This window comes from Cherax quadricarinatus, chromosome 48, assembly GCF_038502225.1.
Source record: "Cherax quadricarinatus isolate ZL_2023a chromosome 48, ASM3850222v1, whole genome shotgun sequence".
NCBI classification, from domain to species: Eukaryota; Metazoa; Arthropoda; class Malacostraca; order Decapoda; family Parastacidae; genus Cherax; species Cherax quadricarinatus.
The window spans coordinates 18180269-18200183 of NC_091339.1; the positions used below are offsets into that span (position 1 = coordinate 18180269).

At 42.8% G+C, this 19915-nt stretch overlaps 1 protein-coding gene across 2 annotated transcripts; it reads right to left on the minus strand.

The window, feature by feature from the left end:
* Positions 1-7154: 7154 nt before the first annotated feature.
* On the minus strand, positions 7155-19680 carry LOC128696062 (calmodulin-like). Of its 2 annotated transcripts, none has more exons than XM_053787069.2 (3): positions 19540-19680; positions 18309-18508; positions 7155-8299 (listed from the first exon to the last, which is right to left on the minus strand). In XM_053787069.2, exons 2-3 carry the CDS (start codon positions 18504-18506, stop codon positions 8060-8062), a joined length of 438 nt encoding a protein of 145 aa, XP_053643044.1. In that variant the 5' UTR covers positions 18507-18508; positions 19540-19680; the 3' UTR covers positions 7155-8059. The 2 variants fall into 2 exon arrangements, with proteins under 2 accessions (XP_053643044.1, XP_053643045.1); XM_053787070.2 differs by having other exon boundaries at positions 19496-19619.
* Positions 19681-19915: the final 235 nt, after the last annotated feature.

The window sequence follows — 19915 nt, forward strand, 5'->3', positions numbered from 1 at the left end:
ATGAAGCTCAACAAAGGGCGAAACGTCATCAGAATAAAGACACTTTCTCCTAGTGATGAGAAAACCAAAGTCAGGTCAAGTTACGTGTATTTTGAAGGTTAGTGAGATCAGATTCTGGAAAAGTTAAGCACCAACAGAAATTCCGGACTAAGACCCATGTTAAAAATAATGTGTACAACTTTTATTTTTGCTGACCCGACATTCCAGTTATGGAATTTAAACCTACTCTCATCATTTAGTTCGAAAGTTACACATAAGCCTTCTTTTTTTTTGGGGGGGGGGATCTTTAACCTTATATAAAATCTTTTGAGGGTTGAGACGTGAAAATTTCACTGGGAGTGATGCAATGATGGTTCATATGTACAGAATTATTATTGTATTTAGGTGAGGCCGAAAAACCGTAGGGGGCGTGGAGCATTTAGTACAAGGTGTGGTGGAGGCTCGATCTTCCGTCCGGAAAGTGCGAGATACTCAATCTAGTTATACTTGGTTTTACAGTCTGGTGAGGCTATGGCTGTAGTTCTGTCATGCTATGCCACATATAATTCCTAAGCGATGCGAACTGGTGAGCAGCAAGGTCGGGAGGAGTAACGAGGTGAGGAGGAGGAATAACAAGAGCGAAGGAGAAGGCTAGAGAGAGGGGGAGAGAAATAACAAAAGAGGAAGATATGGAGGAAAAATAACAAGAAATTATGAAGAGGGGGAGAAGGTTAGTTGGTTTATGAAGTTTAGATACTATCTACTACGCGAGGATCGTTAAGGCTGTACACCACCAGACAAGAATATCAAAATAATCTCTCAGCGTATTTAGGGCCCAGTCCCTGGATCTGTTATGTATCTCTTTAGTTTTTGTGACTACTATCTACAGAATGGATACGGAATGTCTAACACCCACAGGATGATTATGGGACGTCTACCACCCACAGGATGATTATGGGACGTCTACCACCCACAGGATGATTATGGGACGTCTACCACCCACAGGATGGATATGGGGTGTCTACCACCCACAGGATGATTATGGGACGTCTACCACCCACAGGATGGATATGGGGTGTCTACCACCCACAGGATGATTATGGGACGTCTACCACCCACAGGATGGATATTGGGTGTCTACCACCCACAGGATGATTATGGGACGTCTACCACCCACAGGATGGATATGGGGTGTCTACCACCCACAGGATGATTATGGGACGTCTACCACCCACAGAATGAATATGGGGTGTCTACCACCCACAGGATGATTATGGGGCGTCTACCACCCACAGGATGGATATGGGGCATCTGCCATTCACAGGATGGATATGGGGCATCCACTACCCACTGGATGGATATGGGGCATCTACCACCCACAGGATGGATATGGGGCATCTGCCATTCACAGGATGGATATGGGGCATCCACTACCCACTGGATGGATATGGGGCATCTACCACAAACAGGATGGATATGGGGCATCTACCACCCACAGGATGGATATGGGGCATCTACCACCCACAGGATGGATATGGGGCATCTACCACCCACAGGATGGATATGGGGCATCTACCACCCACAGGATGGATATGGGGCATCTACCACCCACAGGATGGATATGGGGCATCTACCACCCACAGGATGGATATGGGGCATCTACCACCCACAGGATGGATATGGGGCATCTACCACCCACAGGATGGATATGGGGCATCTACCACCCACAGGATGGATATGGGGCATCTACCACCCACAGGATGGATATGGGGCATCTACCACCCACAGGATGGATATGGGGCATCTACCACCCACAGGATGGATATGGGGCATCTACCACCCACAGGATGGATATGGGGCATCTACCACCCACGGGATGGATATGGGGCATCTACCACCCACAGGATGGATATGGGGCATCTACCACCCACAGGATGGATATGGGGCATCTACCACCCACAGGATGGATATGGGGCATCTACCACCCACAGGATGGATATGGGGCATCTACCACCCACAGGATGGATATGGGGCATCTACCACCCACAGGATGGATATGGGGCATCTACCACCCACAGGATGGATATGGGGCATCTACCACCCACAGGATGGATATGGGGCATCTACCACCCACAGGATGGATATGGGGCATCTACCACCCACGGGATGGATATGGGGCATCTACCACCCACAGGATGGATATGGGGCATCTACAACCCACAGGATGGATATGGGGCATCTACCACCCACAGGATGGATATGGGGCATCTACCACCCACAGGATGGATATGGGGCATCTACCACCCACAGGATGGATATGGGGCATCTACCACCCACAGGATGGATATGGGGCATCTACCACCCACGTAATGGATAAGGAGTTCATAATAAAACTGTCAAAGAAAGCAACCTAATATACAGAAACACACAAACACCATCAAGTACATATACCCTTGGAATAAGATGAGAAAAGGGAAGAGAAGCAAGAGGGAGGGAAATGAGGAGGAGGAGGAGGAAATGAGGATCGTGTTAACTGTGCCGCGGACGTCTCCACCCTATATATAACAGGTATTTAACGCTGAAGCCGTTCCTCCCACGAGCGATGTCATCAGTCAAGCACCGCCTGTCAGCCATTTTTGGAAAGTTCTGCAAAATTACGTTTTCGTGACCCCCCCCCCCCTCTAGAGTTCTGTTTCACGTATCGATCTCAATGCAACAACAAAGTGTAAGTAATGAGCCACATACGTGTTTTTATCCTAAAGTGCAATAGATTTACGGACATTTTTTTTTTTTTTTTGGGGGGGGGGAGACAGTGACAAGCGGTTAAGATGGTTAGATGCTCCTGATGGGATTCATTGATGGTGTTCGTTGATGGAGATCATTTATTGTGTTCGTTGCAGGTACAAGGAAAATCGTGACTCTCCCAGGAGTGATCCCGGATCCTCGGGAGGGATGACGAGCACTCTGGAAGACGCACACCTCTGGATGGACCAGAAGAAAAAGATACGCTCCATCAAGTCGTTTACTTGGTCCCATGCAATCCAAAATGTATAGTCAAATAAGTCTGGATGATAACATAATAAAGGGTATGGAGAGATGGCCATACTAGGAACTGGTCGGAGATTGAAGTCTTTTTTCTGAACACTAATGGGGGGTACCACGCCCTAGTGTCTGGTCCACTGAAGATTGGGGTTGTAAAGCTGAACATTGCCTTGAGGTGCAAGACTTGGGCCAAGTGTGTTTATTAGGTATTCCCGGAGGGGATCATTTTAAAGGTTGCCTGATGGTGACCAAGAGTTTTGCTAAATGTTCGGCTACAATATCTAACAGTTTGTGGCAGGCGCTTCCTATTCCAGATGGGATGGGTCTCAACTTGAGTTGAGGCAATAAGAGAATGCCCCTTCAGCTTGGCTTCAGAGTGGTGTTTCTTAGCGGAAGGTTTTATATAATCCTAGACTGCGGATGCTCTAATTTCCCATGTTTATTGAAGAAATTGTAATATTAAAATTAAGCCGCACTCTGCACTTTTCCTTTCGCGTACATTGACGTACTTGTGGAAGAAGTTATGCAACTCATTTCTGCACACATTTTGGGTTTATCTGTTATTATTGAAAAAATTATCAGTATTGTTACCCTGGACCTCCTACTCATTTCTGCAACATTGCAAGCTCCTGATGATATGTTGATTGTTGCAACACGAAAGGTCTAGAGTTATCATGCAACTCCCTGTGTGGGCATTTTGCATATATATATATATATATATATATATATATATATATATATATATATATATATATATATATATATATATATATATATATATATATATATAACAAAGTTGCACATTCATTATGTTCCTGAGGAACATAATGAATGTGCAGGTTGCACTCTGGTTCATGACCATTTGCTATGTATATTGCAGTGTCAACACCATAATTAGGGAAACTTCCCTGGGTGTCACTGAGTGTATGGCGGAGCCTCAGTCCACACCACTCAGATATTTTTTAGAAAATATATAAATAAATATAATAGTTTATAATTTGGCAACAGTGAAAAAAAAGTTGTAAGCTCTTTCATGATTTTCATGGAACACTGTGTTCCTTGTGAATATTTATATATATATATATATATATCACAAAGTCTTTGTGACTTTGTTTCATTAATAGATATATCCACATTAACGTATGGAAATTTCTAATTTTACTTTTTCACTAACAACCTAATAACACTTTGCTAAAATTAACGTAATGTACAGCTAAATTATACTCAATATATCAGACTTGGGTAGAAATCCACAGGATTAAGTCTGTGGTTGAGCCGCTACATCCACCTTAATCTTCCGTGTCCACCCCTATGTGGGAACCATCAGTCAAATTTCCCTTGTCACTCATGCCACTGAGTCAGACCAGTGTAACAACAGTGGCGTTGTCGTGGTCCACCATGCCACTAACATCTACTTCATTCCTATTTGTATCAAAAGACAGTTTTTTTTTTTTTTAACACAGATCAGTTTTACAGGATAAGAGCTATTATCCTACCTCAGGTAGGATAACAGCTGCCACCACCCAGGATGTCACTCACAACGGTCGACCAACACGCAGGTACCTACTTACTGCTAGGTAAACGAGGGAAGCAGGTGTAAGGCAACATGCCCAGCGTTTCCACCCGTGCTGGGGGTCAGATCATGGACCCTCAGTATGTGAGCTGAGGGCGCTACCAACTGAGCCACGACCTCACTATAGGGACAATAGCAAACAGACCACCATATTACGAAGACCCGTATCAGGTGATTCTCCCTGACAAATGACTTGTATGCAACCAGAGTAGGTGGAGAGAGGAACGGCTGTGGAGCAGCTTTCCATCTACGTGCGACAATTATCAACCTACGGAACAGTCATCAGACAACATTTAGTGACACGGAGAGTCAAAGTCGTTATTCAAAATTTGGTTCTTAAATATACTGATGTTATCTCAAGTTACTAGAGCGAGATGAAAAGTGTCTGCTCTAAATACACTTCGAGTCAGAGGGGACACGAGTTTCTGGGTAGGAGAGCACGATATAATACAATATGTTTTGGAGAACACGATATAATATAACGTGTTTTTAACAATCTCGTAATTGAATTTATCCGGAGACCTGCCATGTAACGTATGTGGAAATAGCTGGGTTCATTAAAGGTGATCCAGACAACGATCACGAGAAATATAAATCGTGTTTGTACTCGTCATACAGCTGGATAATCATACTTTTTGACCTCTCATCACCTAGCTTAGTTGACGGACAAAGAAATTGGATTAAAGTAAATTGTCAGATTATATACACTGAGAGATGTGTTCTTCGGTGTATATACCCTGTATGATGACCCGCAGCTCCATTAAAAACCAGCTTTCCCTCAGAACTCGTGTATATTACATGTGATACTACCTGGAGTATACCTGGAGGGGTGTCGGGAGTCCACGCCCCTGCGGCCCAGACCGTCACCAGGCCTCGCGGTGGATCAGGGCCTGATTAACCAGGCTGTTACGAATCACAGCCCAGGGGTCAATGGATAATCCCCATTTTGTATGCTGGGAAGCAGTTGAACAATCTTACACTTATTGTGTCGTCTCTTAGCGTACTCGTGGCGCCCCAGCATATAGATAATATTTTACAGAGTAATATGTTATGGAAAGAAAAATCTGTTTATTTTTTATAATATTAACGAAACTTGAGAACGTAATTAACTGCAGAAACTAATATGAGTGTGTGTGTGTGTGTGTGTGTGTGTGTGTGTGTGTGTGTGTGTGTGTGTGTGTGTGTACTCACCTATTTGTACTCACCTATTTGTGGTTGCAGGGGTCGAGTCCTAGCTCCTGGCCCCGCCTCTTCACCGGTTGCTACTAGGCAACCGGTGTGTGTGTGTGTGTGTGTGTGTGTAGGGGGTAGGAAGGTAGGTCTTCAATATGCTGCTGCATAATCTTCTTCTTTCAGTCAAAATAATTTATCAAGACAGAAGATACATCATATGTTCACTGGCACAAATAAGTCGAGTGGGCCACATTCTCCCCCATCATCACATATTCACCTTAATTGTATTAATTCGCTAGTCTCATATTTTCTTTGAGAAGTACTTAACAGTCCATTGAACTTTAACAACTCCAAGAAATGATAGAATTAAAAAACCGATGTTGACACGAGACTTATAGACTTTTTCAGTGAATCTAATTAAAACACTGAGAGCATCAGTACGTTGTACACTTCTGTGGGAGTACAGTACACACGCACACTTACACCCCTCACCCAACACGTGCACTGTACTGCTCTATGGAGCACTGGAAGCACTGCAGATAAACACACGTACACACATACTACACACACACACACACACACACACCACCAAACACACTGCTTGCTTGGCTACACCTCATCTCCGTTTTCTTTTCTTGTGACTTAGGTATAATACAATAAGTAATCAGCGGAGCAACTAAATAAAACTAAATGTATATTTGTTGGATTAGCTTTAGTTAAATCATCATTTGTAGTGCTACATACTGTAATATTACTTAATTACATACTGTAATAACTTATTTTCTATTAAGGTAAAACATTCGTATTAATTTCATTAAAACAAACATACGATATTACAAGGACCCAATTGGAAATAAGTCACTTCGTCTGATTTTTTTGGGGTTATCCTAGATAAATTTCACATACGTATGTTAATATGTATGATAATTGCAATCACATAAATTTATGTAACTGTACTTATGTATACCTATACCTAAATAAACTTACTATCTCGATGGAAATAAAGAACGTGTGAAAATAAGCCAGACTATATGGATCTCTTGGGTTATTCTGGGGTTACAAGACCTAAAATAACCCTGTAAATTTTCCTGTAGATGTGATAAAACTAAGAAGTGGAACTTTTAAAATGTTGAGTTGTTCATCAAATCATGTTGGCTGTGAACAGGAGATGAATACATGTCTGTTCTCTTTTCGCTTTCATATCAGTGGGAGATATACGAGTGGTGCATCATTGTTAGAGGTTGTTGTTGTTTAGCGTACACCATACACTTTATAAGTCTGTTGCACGCTGAGCACACTTGTAGTGTATCTAGCTCAAACATGCCACATATAATTTTCTGTCCCTGCAAAGCAGAAAATTACTCTGACAGAAATATAAAACACCAGATAAGAGTTAGTTTAATATGTTTATTATGCACCCCATACCCATCCTGTGGGCGGTAGTCAAAAGATTACAGAGGTACATAATTGGTCCAGGGACTGGACTCCAAAGTTTTGATAGCTGAGCAAGTTACAGAGGTAATGAACTCACAAATTACAAAGGTAATGAACTCACAATTTACAAAGGTAATGAACTCACAATTTACAAAGGTAATGAACTCACAATTTACAAAGGTAATGAACTCCAGGTAGGTCTGGTCACAATCATGACAAGTTACGAAGGTATTTACAGATTACAGAGGTACGTAATGGGTCCAGGGACAGATAAGAGATCTACGTATTTTGCTCACAGATACTTTCTTTTGTTTTATACGTCTGTGCACAGGACAAAAAATGTGTTCGTCTCCATGTATATACTATACACTTAAAAGTGTGTATATCTGTGTATATGCACTCAGTTTACTGTAAGACCTTGTCTGGGGACTCCAGTGTCCTTGAGTGTCGATGGATTATGGCCTTAATGATCCCCGTGCAGTTGATAGGCCTTATTAAGCCTTAATAACCTAACTGTTTACAAGATGAAAATATGTATTTTGTTTCCTCTTGAGCATTGCCTTATTAATTACTTCGATAAGTCTATTACACTATAAAATCCAAATAAGGTTCTTGCATTATGTAGTAACATAAGCCTTCGTTTACATTACAACTTTAAATGCTAGTTTCTACATTATACTGTACAGACTTTGATGCTAGTCGTTTTTTTCGTATTATTCTTAGTAAGGTGCTTCAACTTGTAAGGCTATTAGTAACATACACCTTGCATATATTTGAGTGCTTCTACTTCGACAGCATTACCTCCCATCCCTTCCTTATTCTCTGTAAAAGGTGATTGATGCCTCGCATCGTCTGCCTCTACTTAGGCGGGGACATCAAATGGACAAACTGCTCGTAGTGGATGTGTCCCTCACCATCGATGTCTGCCTCACGGATCATGATATCCACCTCATCCTGCGATAGCTTCTCACCCATGGTCATGAGTACGTGCTTCAGCTCCGAGGCTGAGATGTATCCGTTGCCATCTTTGTCGAACACTCCGAAGGCCTCACGCAGCTCTTCTGCTGTCTCCACGGTGAAGTCTCTGCTCAGCAGTGACTGCAGATACAGAGAGAGTTACATTAGTGATGAAGAAGTAGCAAAAGTATTTATTTAGTAGTTTTGTTTTCACCCCACACTCATCCCAATGTAATAAGCTAATTTAAAAATTACAAAAGTGAATAATGAATCTAGGGAGTGGACCTAGAGAGAGGGAGTGTGTGTGTGTGTGTGTGTGTACTCACCTATTTGTGGTTGCAGGGGTCGATTCACAGCTCCTGGCCCCGCCTCTTCGCTGATTGCTACTAGGTCTTCTCTCCCCCTGCCCCATGAGCTCTATCATACCTCGCCTTAAAACTATGTATGGTTCCCGCCTCCACTACGTCACTTTCTAGGCTATTCCACGGTCTGACTACTCTATGACTGAAGAAATACTTCCTAACATCCCTTTGATTCATCTGAGTCTTCAACTTCCAATTGTGACCTCTTGTGTCTGTGTCCCTTCTCTGGAACATCCGGTCTTTGTCCACCTCGTCTATTCCGCGCAGTATTTTATATGTCGTTATCATGTCTCCCCTGACCCTCCTGTCCTCCAGTGTCGTCAGGCCGATTTCCCTCAACCTTTCTTCGTAGGACAATCCCCGTAGCTCTGGGACTAGTCTTGTTGCAAACCTTTGCACTTTCTCTAATTTCTTGACGTGCTTGACTAGGTGTGGCTTCCAAACTGGTGCTACATACTCCAGTATGGGCCTGACGTAAATGGTATACAGAGTCTTAAACGAATCCTTACTGAGGTATCGGAACGCTATCCGTAGGTTTGCCAGGCGCCCGTATGCTGCAGCAGTTATCTGATTGATGTGCGCCTCAGGAGATATGCTCGGTGTTATGCTCACCCCCAGATCTTTTTCCTTGAGTGAGGTTTGCAGTCTTTGGCCATCTAAACTATATTGTGTCTGCGGTCTTCTTTGCCCTTCCCCAATCTTCATGACTTTGCATTTGGCAGGGTTAAATTCAAGGAGCCAGTTGCTGGACCAGGCTTGTAGCCTGCCCAGGTCTCTTTGTAGTCCTGCCTGATCCTCATCCGATTTGATTCTTCTCATTAACTTTGCATCATCTGCAAACAGGGACACTTCTGAGTCTATCCCTTCCGTTATGTCGTTCACATATACCAAGAACAGCACAGGTCCTAGGACTGACCCTTGTGGAACCCCGCTTGTCACAGGCGCCCACTCTGACACCTCGTCGCGTACCATGACTCATTGTTGCCTCCCTGTCAGGTATTCTCTGATCCATTGCAGTGCCTTTCCTGTTATGTGTGCCTGATCCTCTAGCTTTTGCAGTAACCTCTTGTAAGGAACTGTGTCGAAGGCCTTCTTGCAGTCCAAAAATATGCAGTCGATCCACCCCTCTCTCTCTCTTGTCTTACTTCTGTCACCTTGTCATAAAACTCTAGTAGGTTTGTGACACAGGATTTTCCTTCCCTGAAACCGTGCTGGTTGTCAATTATACACTTGTTTCTTTCCAGGTGCCCCACCACTCTCCTCCTGATGATCTTCTCCATGACCTTGCATACTATACACGTTAGTGATACAGGTCTGTAGTTTAGTGCCTCATGTCTGTCTCCCTTTTTAAAAATTGGGACTACATTTGCCATTTTCCATACCTCAGGGAGTTGCCCAGTTTCAAATGATGTGTTGAAGATCTTTGTTAATGGCTCACGCAATATATCTGCTCCCTCTTTAAGGACCCATGGAGAGATGTTGTCTGGTCCCACCGCCTTTGAGGTGTCAAGTTTGCATGGCAGCTTCTTCACCTCCTCCTTGGTTATATGTACCTCATCCAGCACTTGCTGGTGTGCCCCCCTGTTCTGATTTCCTGGAGTCCTACTGGTTTCCACTGTAAATACCTCTTTAAATCTTGTGTTGAGCTCCTGACATACCTCTTGGTCGTTTCTTGTGAATTCCCCATCACCCTTCCTCAGTCTGATTACCTGGTCCTTGACTGTTGTTTTTCTCCTGATGTGGCTGTACAACAGCTTCGGGTCAGTCTTTACTTTTGATGCTATGTCATTTTCATATTGTCTCTGAGCCTCCCTTCTTATCTGTGCATATTCGTTTCTGGCTCTTCGGCTGATTTCTTTATTTTCCTGAGTTCTCTGTCTTCTGTACCTTTTCCATTCTCTAGTACACCTAGTTTTTGCCTCCCTACACCTTTGGGTGAACCAAGGACTCATTCTGTTCTTCCCATTATTTCTGTTTCCCTTGAGAACAAACCTCTCCTCTGCCTCCTTGCATTTTGTTGCTACATAGTCCATCATTTCTTGTACTGGTTTTCCTGTCAGTTCCCTCTCCCACTGAATGTCTTGAAGGAAGTTCCTCATGCCTGAGTAGTTCCCCCTTTTGTAGTTTGGTTTTTCCCAGCCTATTCCTGCTACTCTCTCCACTTGGAGCTCAACTATGTAGTTGAAGCACAGAACCACATGATCACTAGCTCCCAGGGGCCTTTCATACATGATACCTGGAGTTTACCTGGAGAGAGTTCCGGGGGTCAACGCCCCCGCGGCCCGGTCTGTGACCAGGCCTCCTGGTGGATCAGAGCCTGATCAACCAGGCTGTTGCTGCTGGCTGCACGCAAACCAACGTACGAGCCACAGCCTGGCTGATCAGGAACTGACTTTAGGTGCTTGTCCAGTGCCAGCTTGAAGACTGCCAGGGGTCTGTTGGTAATCCCCCTTATGTGTGCTGGGAGGCAGTTGAACAGTCTCGGGCCCCTGACACTTATTGTATGGTCTCTTAACGTGCTAGTGACACCCCTGCTTTTCATTGGGGGGATGGTGCATCGTCTGCCAAGTCTTTTGCTTTCGTAGTGAGTGATTTTCGTGTGCAAGTTCGGTACTAGTCCCTCTAGGATTTTCCAGGTGTATATAATCATGTATCTCTCCCTCCTGCGTTCCAGGGAATACAGGTTTAGGAACCTCAAGCGCTCCCAGTAATTGAGGTGTTTTATCTCCGTTATGCGCGCCGTGAAAGTTATCTGTACATTTTCTAGGTCGGCAATTTCACCTGCCTTGAAAGGTGCTGTTAGTGTGCAGCAATATTCCAGCCTAGATAGAACAAGTGACCTGAAGAGTGTCATCATGGGCTTGGCCTCCCTAGTTTTGAAGGTTCTCATTATCTATCCTGTTATTTTTCTATCAGATGCGATTGATACAATGTTATGGTCCTTGAAGGTGAGATCCTCCGATCACTCCCAGGTCTTTGACGTTGGTGTTTCGCTCTATTTTGTGGCCAGAATTTGTTTTGTACTCTGATGAAGATTTAATTTCCTCATGTTTACCATATCTGAGTAATTGAAATTTCTCATCGTTGAACTTCATATTGTTTTCTGCAGCCCACTGAAAGATTTGGTTGATGTCCGCCTGGAGCCTTGCAGTGTCTGCAATGGAAGACACTGTCATGCAGATTCAGGTGTCATCTGCAAAGGAAGACACGGTGCTGTTTACCTGGAGACCTGTGGCTGACATCCTTGTCTATGTCAGATATGAGGATGAGGAACAAGATGGGAGCGAGTACTGTGCCTTGTGGAACAGAGCTTTTCACCGTAGCTGCCTCGGACTTTACTCTGTTGACGACTACTCTCTGTGTTCTGTTAGTGAGGAAATTATAGATCCATCGACCGACTTTTCCTGTTATTCCTTTAGCACGCATACCCTCGATGTCCGAACTACTCATGGTGAATACAAGGTCCAGCCTTGCTGGTTCATCCTCTCCTCTCTCTCTGGTAGTGTCTCTAACATGTTGATGCATGAGGTTTTCCAGTACCACATCCATCATCTTGGCTCTCCATGTTTCGGGACCCCCATGGGGCTCCAGGTTTTCCCAGTCAATCTCCTTGTGATTGAAATCACCCATAACTAGTAACTTTGCTCCCCCCATGTGTGCTCTCCTGGCCACCTCGGCTAGTGTGTCGATCATTGCTCTGTTGCTCTCATCGTATTCTTCTCTTGGCCTCCTGCAGTTCTGTGGTGGGTTGTACATTACTGCAATTATCACCTTATGTGAGACACATATGCAACAGTTAGGTATCTTTATTATGAAACGTTTCGCCTACACAGTAGGCTTCTTCAGTCAAGTACAGAAAAGTTGATAGAAGCAGAAGATACTTGAAGACGATGTAATCAGTCCATCACCCTTAAAGTTTTGAGGTGGTCAGTCCCTCAGTCTGGAGAAGAGCATTGTTCCATAGTATGAAACAATACTATATTGTTTCATACTATGGAACAATGCTCTTCTCCAGACTGAGGGACTGACCACCTCAAAACTTTAAGGGTGATGGACTGATTACATCGTCTTCAAGTATCTTCTGCTTCTATCAACTTTTCTGTACTTGACTGAAGAAGCCTACTGTGTAGGCGAAACGTTTCATAATAAAGATACCTAACTGTTGCATATGTGTCTTACCTAACAACCTGTCGGTATTTTATACCATCACCTTATGTCCCTCAGACTGGATTGTTCCTACTAAGTAGTCCCTTTCGCCCATGCCATCCATTCCTTCCATTTTCTCAAAATCCCACTGGTTTTTAATGAGCAGTGCAACTCCTCCTCCCCCTCTCCTCCCTCTGTCTTTCCTGAGGATTTGGTATCCGGATGGAAAGATTGAATCTGTTATTATTCTGGCGAGTTTTGTTTCTGTGAGTGCTATTATGTCTGGGGATGTCTCTTTGATTCTTTCGTGCCACTCCTCATACTTGTTTGTTATTCCATCTGCATTTGTATACCACACCTTCAACTTCTTTTCTAAGACTGTGGTCTGGGAGGTATATTGGGGTTGGGGAAGTGGGAGACCTGGTAAGGAACTATGGGTTGTTGCTGTGGGGGTGGAGTTTGTAATGTAGTGGGTGGGGGCATTGGATGTGGCATGGGTGTTTTGATTTAGAGTGTTTGGTTGCACTGGGGTTGACCTGGTTGGGAGGCTTCTATAGGAAGTTGTGAGGGAGGCTGTATTTGATCTTCTTCCTGGGTCTGGGATCTCCTGTCTGTCTTCTCCATCCCCTCTCTTTCCTCCTTTCACCTTTGTACCATCTCTCTCAGTTTCTGCCTTTCTTCTTGTGTTCTGTCGCGGTTGAAATACACCTTCCTGTATGCCGGCATGTCCCTTAATCGTGCTTTCTCCTGCAGAATCCTGCTCCGAGTCACTTCTGCCTTGAAGGTCACTTTCACTGGCCGGGTTCTTTTTTTTACAAACCCCCCTATTCTCCGAAAATTTTCCAACTGGGTCATGTTGTCTTCTCCTATCGCTTTCATGATGCTTTCAATTGCTTTTTTTTCCCCTTGTTTTCTGGCTTCATATGTTTCCCCTTCAACTTCCTGGAGCCCATACACAAAGACTGACCTCACCCTTTCATTCTCCCACTGCGTATCCCTGTGTATCCCCTCACTTAGTTTGGTTTCCTGCACTGCAGCTTTCCTTTCTTCAGTTTCACTGGCTAATGTACTTGGGCTCAGTGGCCTGTCATTTTCCCTTCTCGGCTTTCCTTGGGCTCTGTTGTTGTCTGTTAGGGCCTCCACATAAAGCTTAGCTCTTTCATTTACTACAGTCTCCTCTGATAGAGCTTCCCCATGCAGTTGTGCCCCTTCTTTCCCTACAGTCCCCTTATTTGTGGCTGAGGTAGCAGTCTCTGTTGTCAATCCCAAAATGTTCTTTAGTTCTTTAGGCTGTTTCAGATTTTTCAGTTCCTCTTCTAAACTCTGTATCCTAGCCTCTGCTGCTTTGACATGCACCTCCCACTTCCTGCTTTCCATATCTATCCTCTCTTCCATTCTCATGCTAAGTTCTTCCAGTTTCTTTTCCCATTCATGATCTCTTTTTATGAGCTCTGCTGCCCAATCTTCCTTTGCAGCTTCCTCCTCCTGTCCCTTGGTTTTTCTTGTTGCTCTCTGACAACCCATTTTTGTTTTATCTTGATTGCTTCAGAGTGGGAAACCTATTAGTTCTGTATGTTAGGTTAGTAGTGTGTATGTCAGAGTGTGGGGGGGGAGGTAGTGGAGGAACTGTGGCTATGTGGGAGAGGGGTGGGGAGGGGGAGGGTGAACGGGGGAGGGGAGGGTGAATGAGGGAGGGGAGGGATCAGGGGAAGAAGTGAGATGTCGGTGGTGAGGGGGGGGAGTGTATGTGTGAGTCTGGATATGTGTGTGTGTACTCACCTAATTGTGGTTGCAGGGGTCGAGACTCAGCTCCTGGCTGTGTGTGTGTGTGTGTGTGTGTGTGTGTGTGTGTGTGTGTGTGTGTAATTTTGTGTGGAATTATGTGTGGGTTTATTATGTACTGATAGGTAGGTGGCTTGTGCATTGTAATGTAGTCTCAGTGGTCCTTTGCTGCCCACAACTTCTTGTGACCTGACCCCCAACCTCCTGGGGCTTGACCGGCACGTACTTACAGTGTGTATGTGTGTGTGTGTGTGTATGTGTGTGTGTGTGTATGTGTGTGTGTGTGTGTGTGTGTGTGTGTGTGTGTGTATGTGTGTGTGTATGTGTGTGTATGTATGTGTGTGTATGTGTGTGTGTGTGTGTGTGTGTATGTGTGTGTGTGTATGTGTGTATGGGGGAGGTATGCGGGGAGATACTGTTAATACATACCAGTAATTCTGGGTTATAAAAAGCGATAATTGCTACTAGGGTCTAAAGCTTCAATAAGTGTCTGCCCTTGTGTGTGTGTGTGTTAGGGAGGGATGGTTAGGGGGGGTAGATCCGTTATACCTCTCTGTTTTGTCTTTCCTAGAAATGCTACACTCTTCGCTTATTGTCCTTTCTGGATTTAAGTATCAATTATTGCTGTTATTATCCTATTCCTTGTTCACATTTAGATAGGTCTAACATAGTACTCACTATCGATAATGAGGTATGCCACGAAACATCTAAGGTGGCAAATTGCTTTAATTCCTACTACACATCTGTTGCATCAACACTAGTAAGTAAACTACCAGCTGCATCAAATACCTTTAACACAGACTCTGATAAGTTTCAAACATACTATACCAATAAAGGGGTAACCCCAAACAGTTGTCAACTAGTAAGTGTATCTCATGACTTCATTCAAAAAGAACTAAGCAGGTTAAACCCAACTAAGAGCACAGGCCCTGATAACATCCCATCTAAGTTCCTAAAAGATGGTGCTTTTGAACTGTCAATCCCTATTGCTCACATAATAAATCTATCAATCACCACTAATACCGTACCGGAGGGGTTCAAGGAGGCCAGAGTTACTCCTATCTTCAAGAAAAATAATAGCTCTGATGTAAGCAACTATAGACCTGTTAGTATACTCAGTATAATATCTAAAATTCTGGAGAGGGCGGTGTATTCTCAAGTAGTTAAGTACCTTAATGACAACAGCATTCTCCATAGCTATCAATCGGGCTTTAGAAGATCCTACTCAACCGATACCTCCCTTATTAATCTGATGGATTACCTGAGAACTGAAATGTCAAAAGGGAACCTCATAGGTATGGTAACCTTAGACCTGCAAAAGGCCTTCGATACTGTCAACCACAATATATTATGTAATAAACTTCAATCTATCGGTATAGGTTCTGTAGACTGGTTTAAGTCCTACCTTAGCAACAGGAGACAAATAGTCAAAATCAACAAAACGGAATCAGAACCCCTGCCGATAACATGTGGAGTTCCCCAAGGTAGTATTCTGGGTCCCTTACTATTCTTATGTTATGTCAATGATATGCCTATCAGTGTCAAGTGCAAACTCCTACTGTATGCAGATGACAGTGCTCTGTTAGTGACAGGTAAAGACCCACAAGATATTGCTAATGTTTTAACACTGGAACTGGAGTCCTGCAGCAAATGGTTAGTAGACAACAAACTATCATTACACCTAGGGAAAACTGAAGCCATTCTCTTTGGAACGAAACATAAACTGAGAAGGGTAAATAATTTTAATGTTCAGTGTAATGGGGAGTCCATCACTTTGGTTTCATCAGTTAAATATCTGGGAATCCCCTTTGACCCATGCATGTCAGGAGAATTGATAGGGAACAGTGTAGTAAAGAAAGCGAATGCCAGGCTGAAGTTCCTGTATAGACAAGCACAGTGTCTACCTACTGAGGCTCGCAGGACCCTATGTCTAGCCCTTATACAATGCCATATGGATTACGCTTGCTCTTCTTGGTACTCTGCCTTGACAAAAAAACTGAAAGATAGACTGCAAATCACCCAGAACAAAATCGTAAGATTCATCCTGGGGCTGGGACCAAGAGAACATGTAGGCCAGGATGAATTACAGCAGTTGGATATGCTGAATGTTGAAGACAGAGTAAAACAACTGAAGCTAAATCATGTTTATAAAATTGCTCACAAACAGTGTCCAGAATATCTTGCTGTCAATTTTGTCAAGGTTGGGAACCGCAGCAATCATAGTACTAGGGGGAGAGAGCACAACTTTGTAGTACCCACAGTCAGTGGCCAGGCTTCAAACACCTTTTATTGTACAGCAATAAAGGAATGGAACAGACTACCCACAAATGTCAAGGCCAGTCATAGCTTGAACCAGTTCAAGAAGACTGCCAAAAAGTGTCTGATGAATGAAGCAACAGAAAGGGAGGGGAATGATTTTCTATTTTTTAGCTAAAATACGTGTAAATTTTACCTTATCCCTAGTAATGACCCTCGTATTGTAGATAGTCGTAATGACCCTCGGGTAGTAGATAGTCTTAATGACCCTCGTATTGTAGATAGTCTTAATGACCCTCGTGTAGTAGATAGTCTTTTTAGTATGATAATAAGATGTTATCTTCATTATAGAATAATAAGAAAATATTATAACCTTTATATTATAATAATAAGGTAAAAGGACCCCAATGGAAATAAGTCACTCTGTCTGACTTTTTTGGGTTATCCCAGGTTCTCTACACATATGCTGCTATGTATGATAATTCTATGTAACTGTATTGTGTATACCTGAATAAATTTACTTACTTACTTACTTACTAGCTTCCTAAGTGTTCTTACTACTAATAACTACTGTAATAGCTTGCAGGAGTGAGTGACCAGTATCTAACAGTGATGCAAGGCCAAGCCAAGCCAAGCCTGCGACATGCAAACCACAATATAGGTGATACTTGCGCTGGCAACGGTCGTGCCAAGTTGCCAGATGCTGATGACTAGTCGTCGTACGTAGCCTAAATCCCTATTTTGGAGATCCTTCATCCGTGATGATTATAACCAAATGTGCTCATACATCCCTCGTTCCTCACGCGATTTCACTTTTCACTTATGATAGTATACACTTCACATTATATACACTTCACTTTATATGTATAATGGCACACAACTTGTCGTGACGTCACTGCTTCAGGCCTACCGCTGCCTAATAGACCAAAACGTTTGGATAATTTTGGATAATGGATAATTTCAGGCTTTCTCACGACTTTTTCTAACTAATAACTTTAGTTATCACTCGTATTATTGCTCACTGACGATGTCACTACCACTGATTACTGTTAGCAGTCACTGCACCCTTAAAAACACTAGGATTCTCGGAGCCTTGTGTGCCCACGTCTGCCCCCATGGACCCATTCGGTGTGTGTGTGTGTGTGTGTGTACTCACCTATTTGTGTGTGTGTGTGTGTGTGTGTGTGTGTGTGTGTGTGTGTGTGTGTGTGTCTGTGTGTCTGTGTTCTGCAAAGTGTTTTCTATCTCTACCAGTGGTGATTTTTTATGTAGATAAGATGTGCTTATCATGTGTACCCTTTGTTCCCAGCCATCTCCTTTCACCACTTTGAAATAATGTTTAGAATGTTTCACGGCCTTAATGTCACTGGAAAATACTGTTTACGGGTACGTAATTATGAGTGCTGATGAATGTTTTCAACATACACACAAACAGACATGGAAGGAATACGAACAAGAACACTCAATTACAAACGCAGCACTAGTATGTCACTGACAAGAACAACGACACTGACAATTACGTCCCCATAACAGATACAAAATTGACCAGAACAAAGATCACACACAAGTAAATACACCGAAAAACTAATCTGTAGGCAAGAGACCATGAATGTATCGAAGTTGATGGACGAGGGTGAGCCAATTTCCTGGATCAAATTTTTAATCTCAGCATTGGAAGGGTTGATGGCTAGTGACCTGAGAGCGTTGCCCAGATCTTGTATAGGTAACCTGCCATCCTTGCCGTAGATGGCGAAGCATTCCTTAGCCTCGGAGATCTGGGCTGGGGTCAGCTCCCGTGGCATACCTGAAGAAATGTAAAAAAAAAAAAAATTAGGTCTGTCTAACCCAGGATAAGACCACAAAATTCAGGATAAGAATACAAAATCAAGGAGTGTGGTTTAGTTTCGTTTGTATTCTTCGCTATGATACTACCCACAGTATCTGACTAGCTCATGGATACCTATTTCATGCTTAGGTAAACAGAGGCAACAGCACGTGCAAGACGACTTGCCCATACTTTACGACCTATCCTGGAGTCGAACCTGGGTCATTTAGGTTGCCTTTTAGACGCCTTAGCAACTAGTTTATTGTACACTCTAATCTCATCCTGTCAGCGGTAAATAATAAAAAAATATTGGAGTCATAAATACTCCATCGATGAATGCTAATTATTATTATTATCCACGAACGACTATGAAATCAGAAATTATATTGTGATGGTGTGTGCTCTTTGTATACATCTATTGCATCATATATATATATATATATATATATATATATATATATATATATATATATATATATATATATATATATATATATATATATATATATATATATGTATGTATGTATGTATGTATGTATGAAAGTTAACAAGTAATTCTACTACTATTACTACAATTAATAGTACTACTACTAATAATAATAATAGCTTAGAACACTCAGAGATGCAAAAGGTTTTTTCAGTCGGGAGATACACATGTTAATATTAATTAAAACTGTGAATTGCTGTTAGAAACTAATCGTTGCCTTGCGTGAAGTGCTAGGAACTAGTTTCCCTGTATGATTGTGCTAGTAACTATTAGTTTCCCTGTATGATTGTGCTAGGAATAAACGTTTCCCCTTCATGATTGTGCTAGGGATTAGAATTTTCCCTGCTTGGTTGTGCTAGGATATAGACGTTCCCCAGCATGACTTAACTAGCACTGTCACATGGTTATATCTAACATACTCAGTGGCAAAACTTCGTGGATATTAACAGATAACAAAAGAGCCACTTCTTCTAACTTACACCAGCAGCTTTAACTTCCAAGCTGAGCGGTAAATATGTGTTACCTGGAGGTAGTGAAGAAGTGGTTTGTATTTCTGAAGAAGAGGTAAGCGAGCTAGCAAGTGTTGTCACAGTAGACTCAAGGCCACAGCCACTGCTGCTCTTATCACTGTTATCGCGTTATCGTCCATGTGGCGAATTATCAAATTCTCCTTCCATGTCTTTCACCAGAATTGTGAAATTGTCCACTGATTATGCTACATTACACTGCACACAGCCAGACACCACAATCTACTTGATCAGTAGTTTAGGTGTTTGAATTGATGTATATTCTACAGGTATGCGGTTTCGTCTTTATTAAAAGGGATGTGTTATTATATATCAGTATTCGAATTTAGACAATACATGTTCCTTAAAGAGTATCATCACTCCTATTTCTTG

Excerpts from the sequence above, each read along its gene's own strand:
- LOC128696062 (XM_053787069.2), bottom strand. The coding sequence starts at position 18,506 with ATGCCACGGGAGCTGACCCCAGCCCAGATCTCCGAGGCTAAGGAATGC. Across the intron at positions 8,300-18,308 it reads TCAACTTCGATACATTCATG|TCACTGCTGAGCAGAGACTT; the intron begins GTCTCTTGCCTA and ends CTGTATCTGCAG.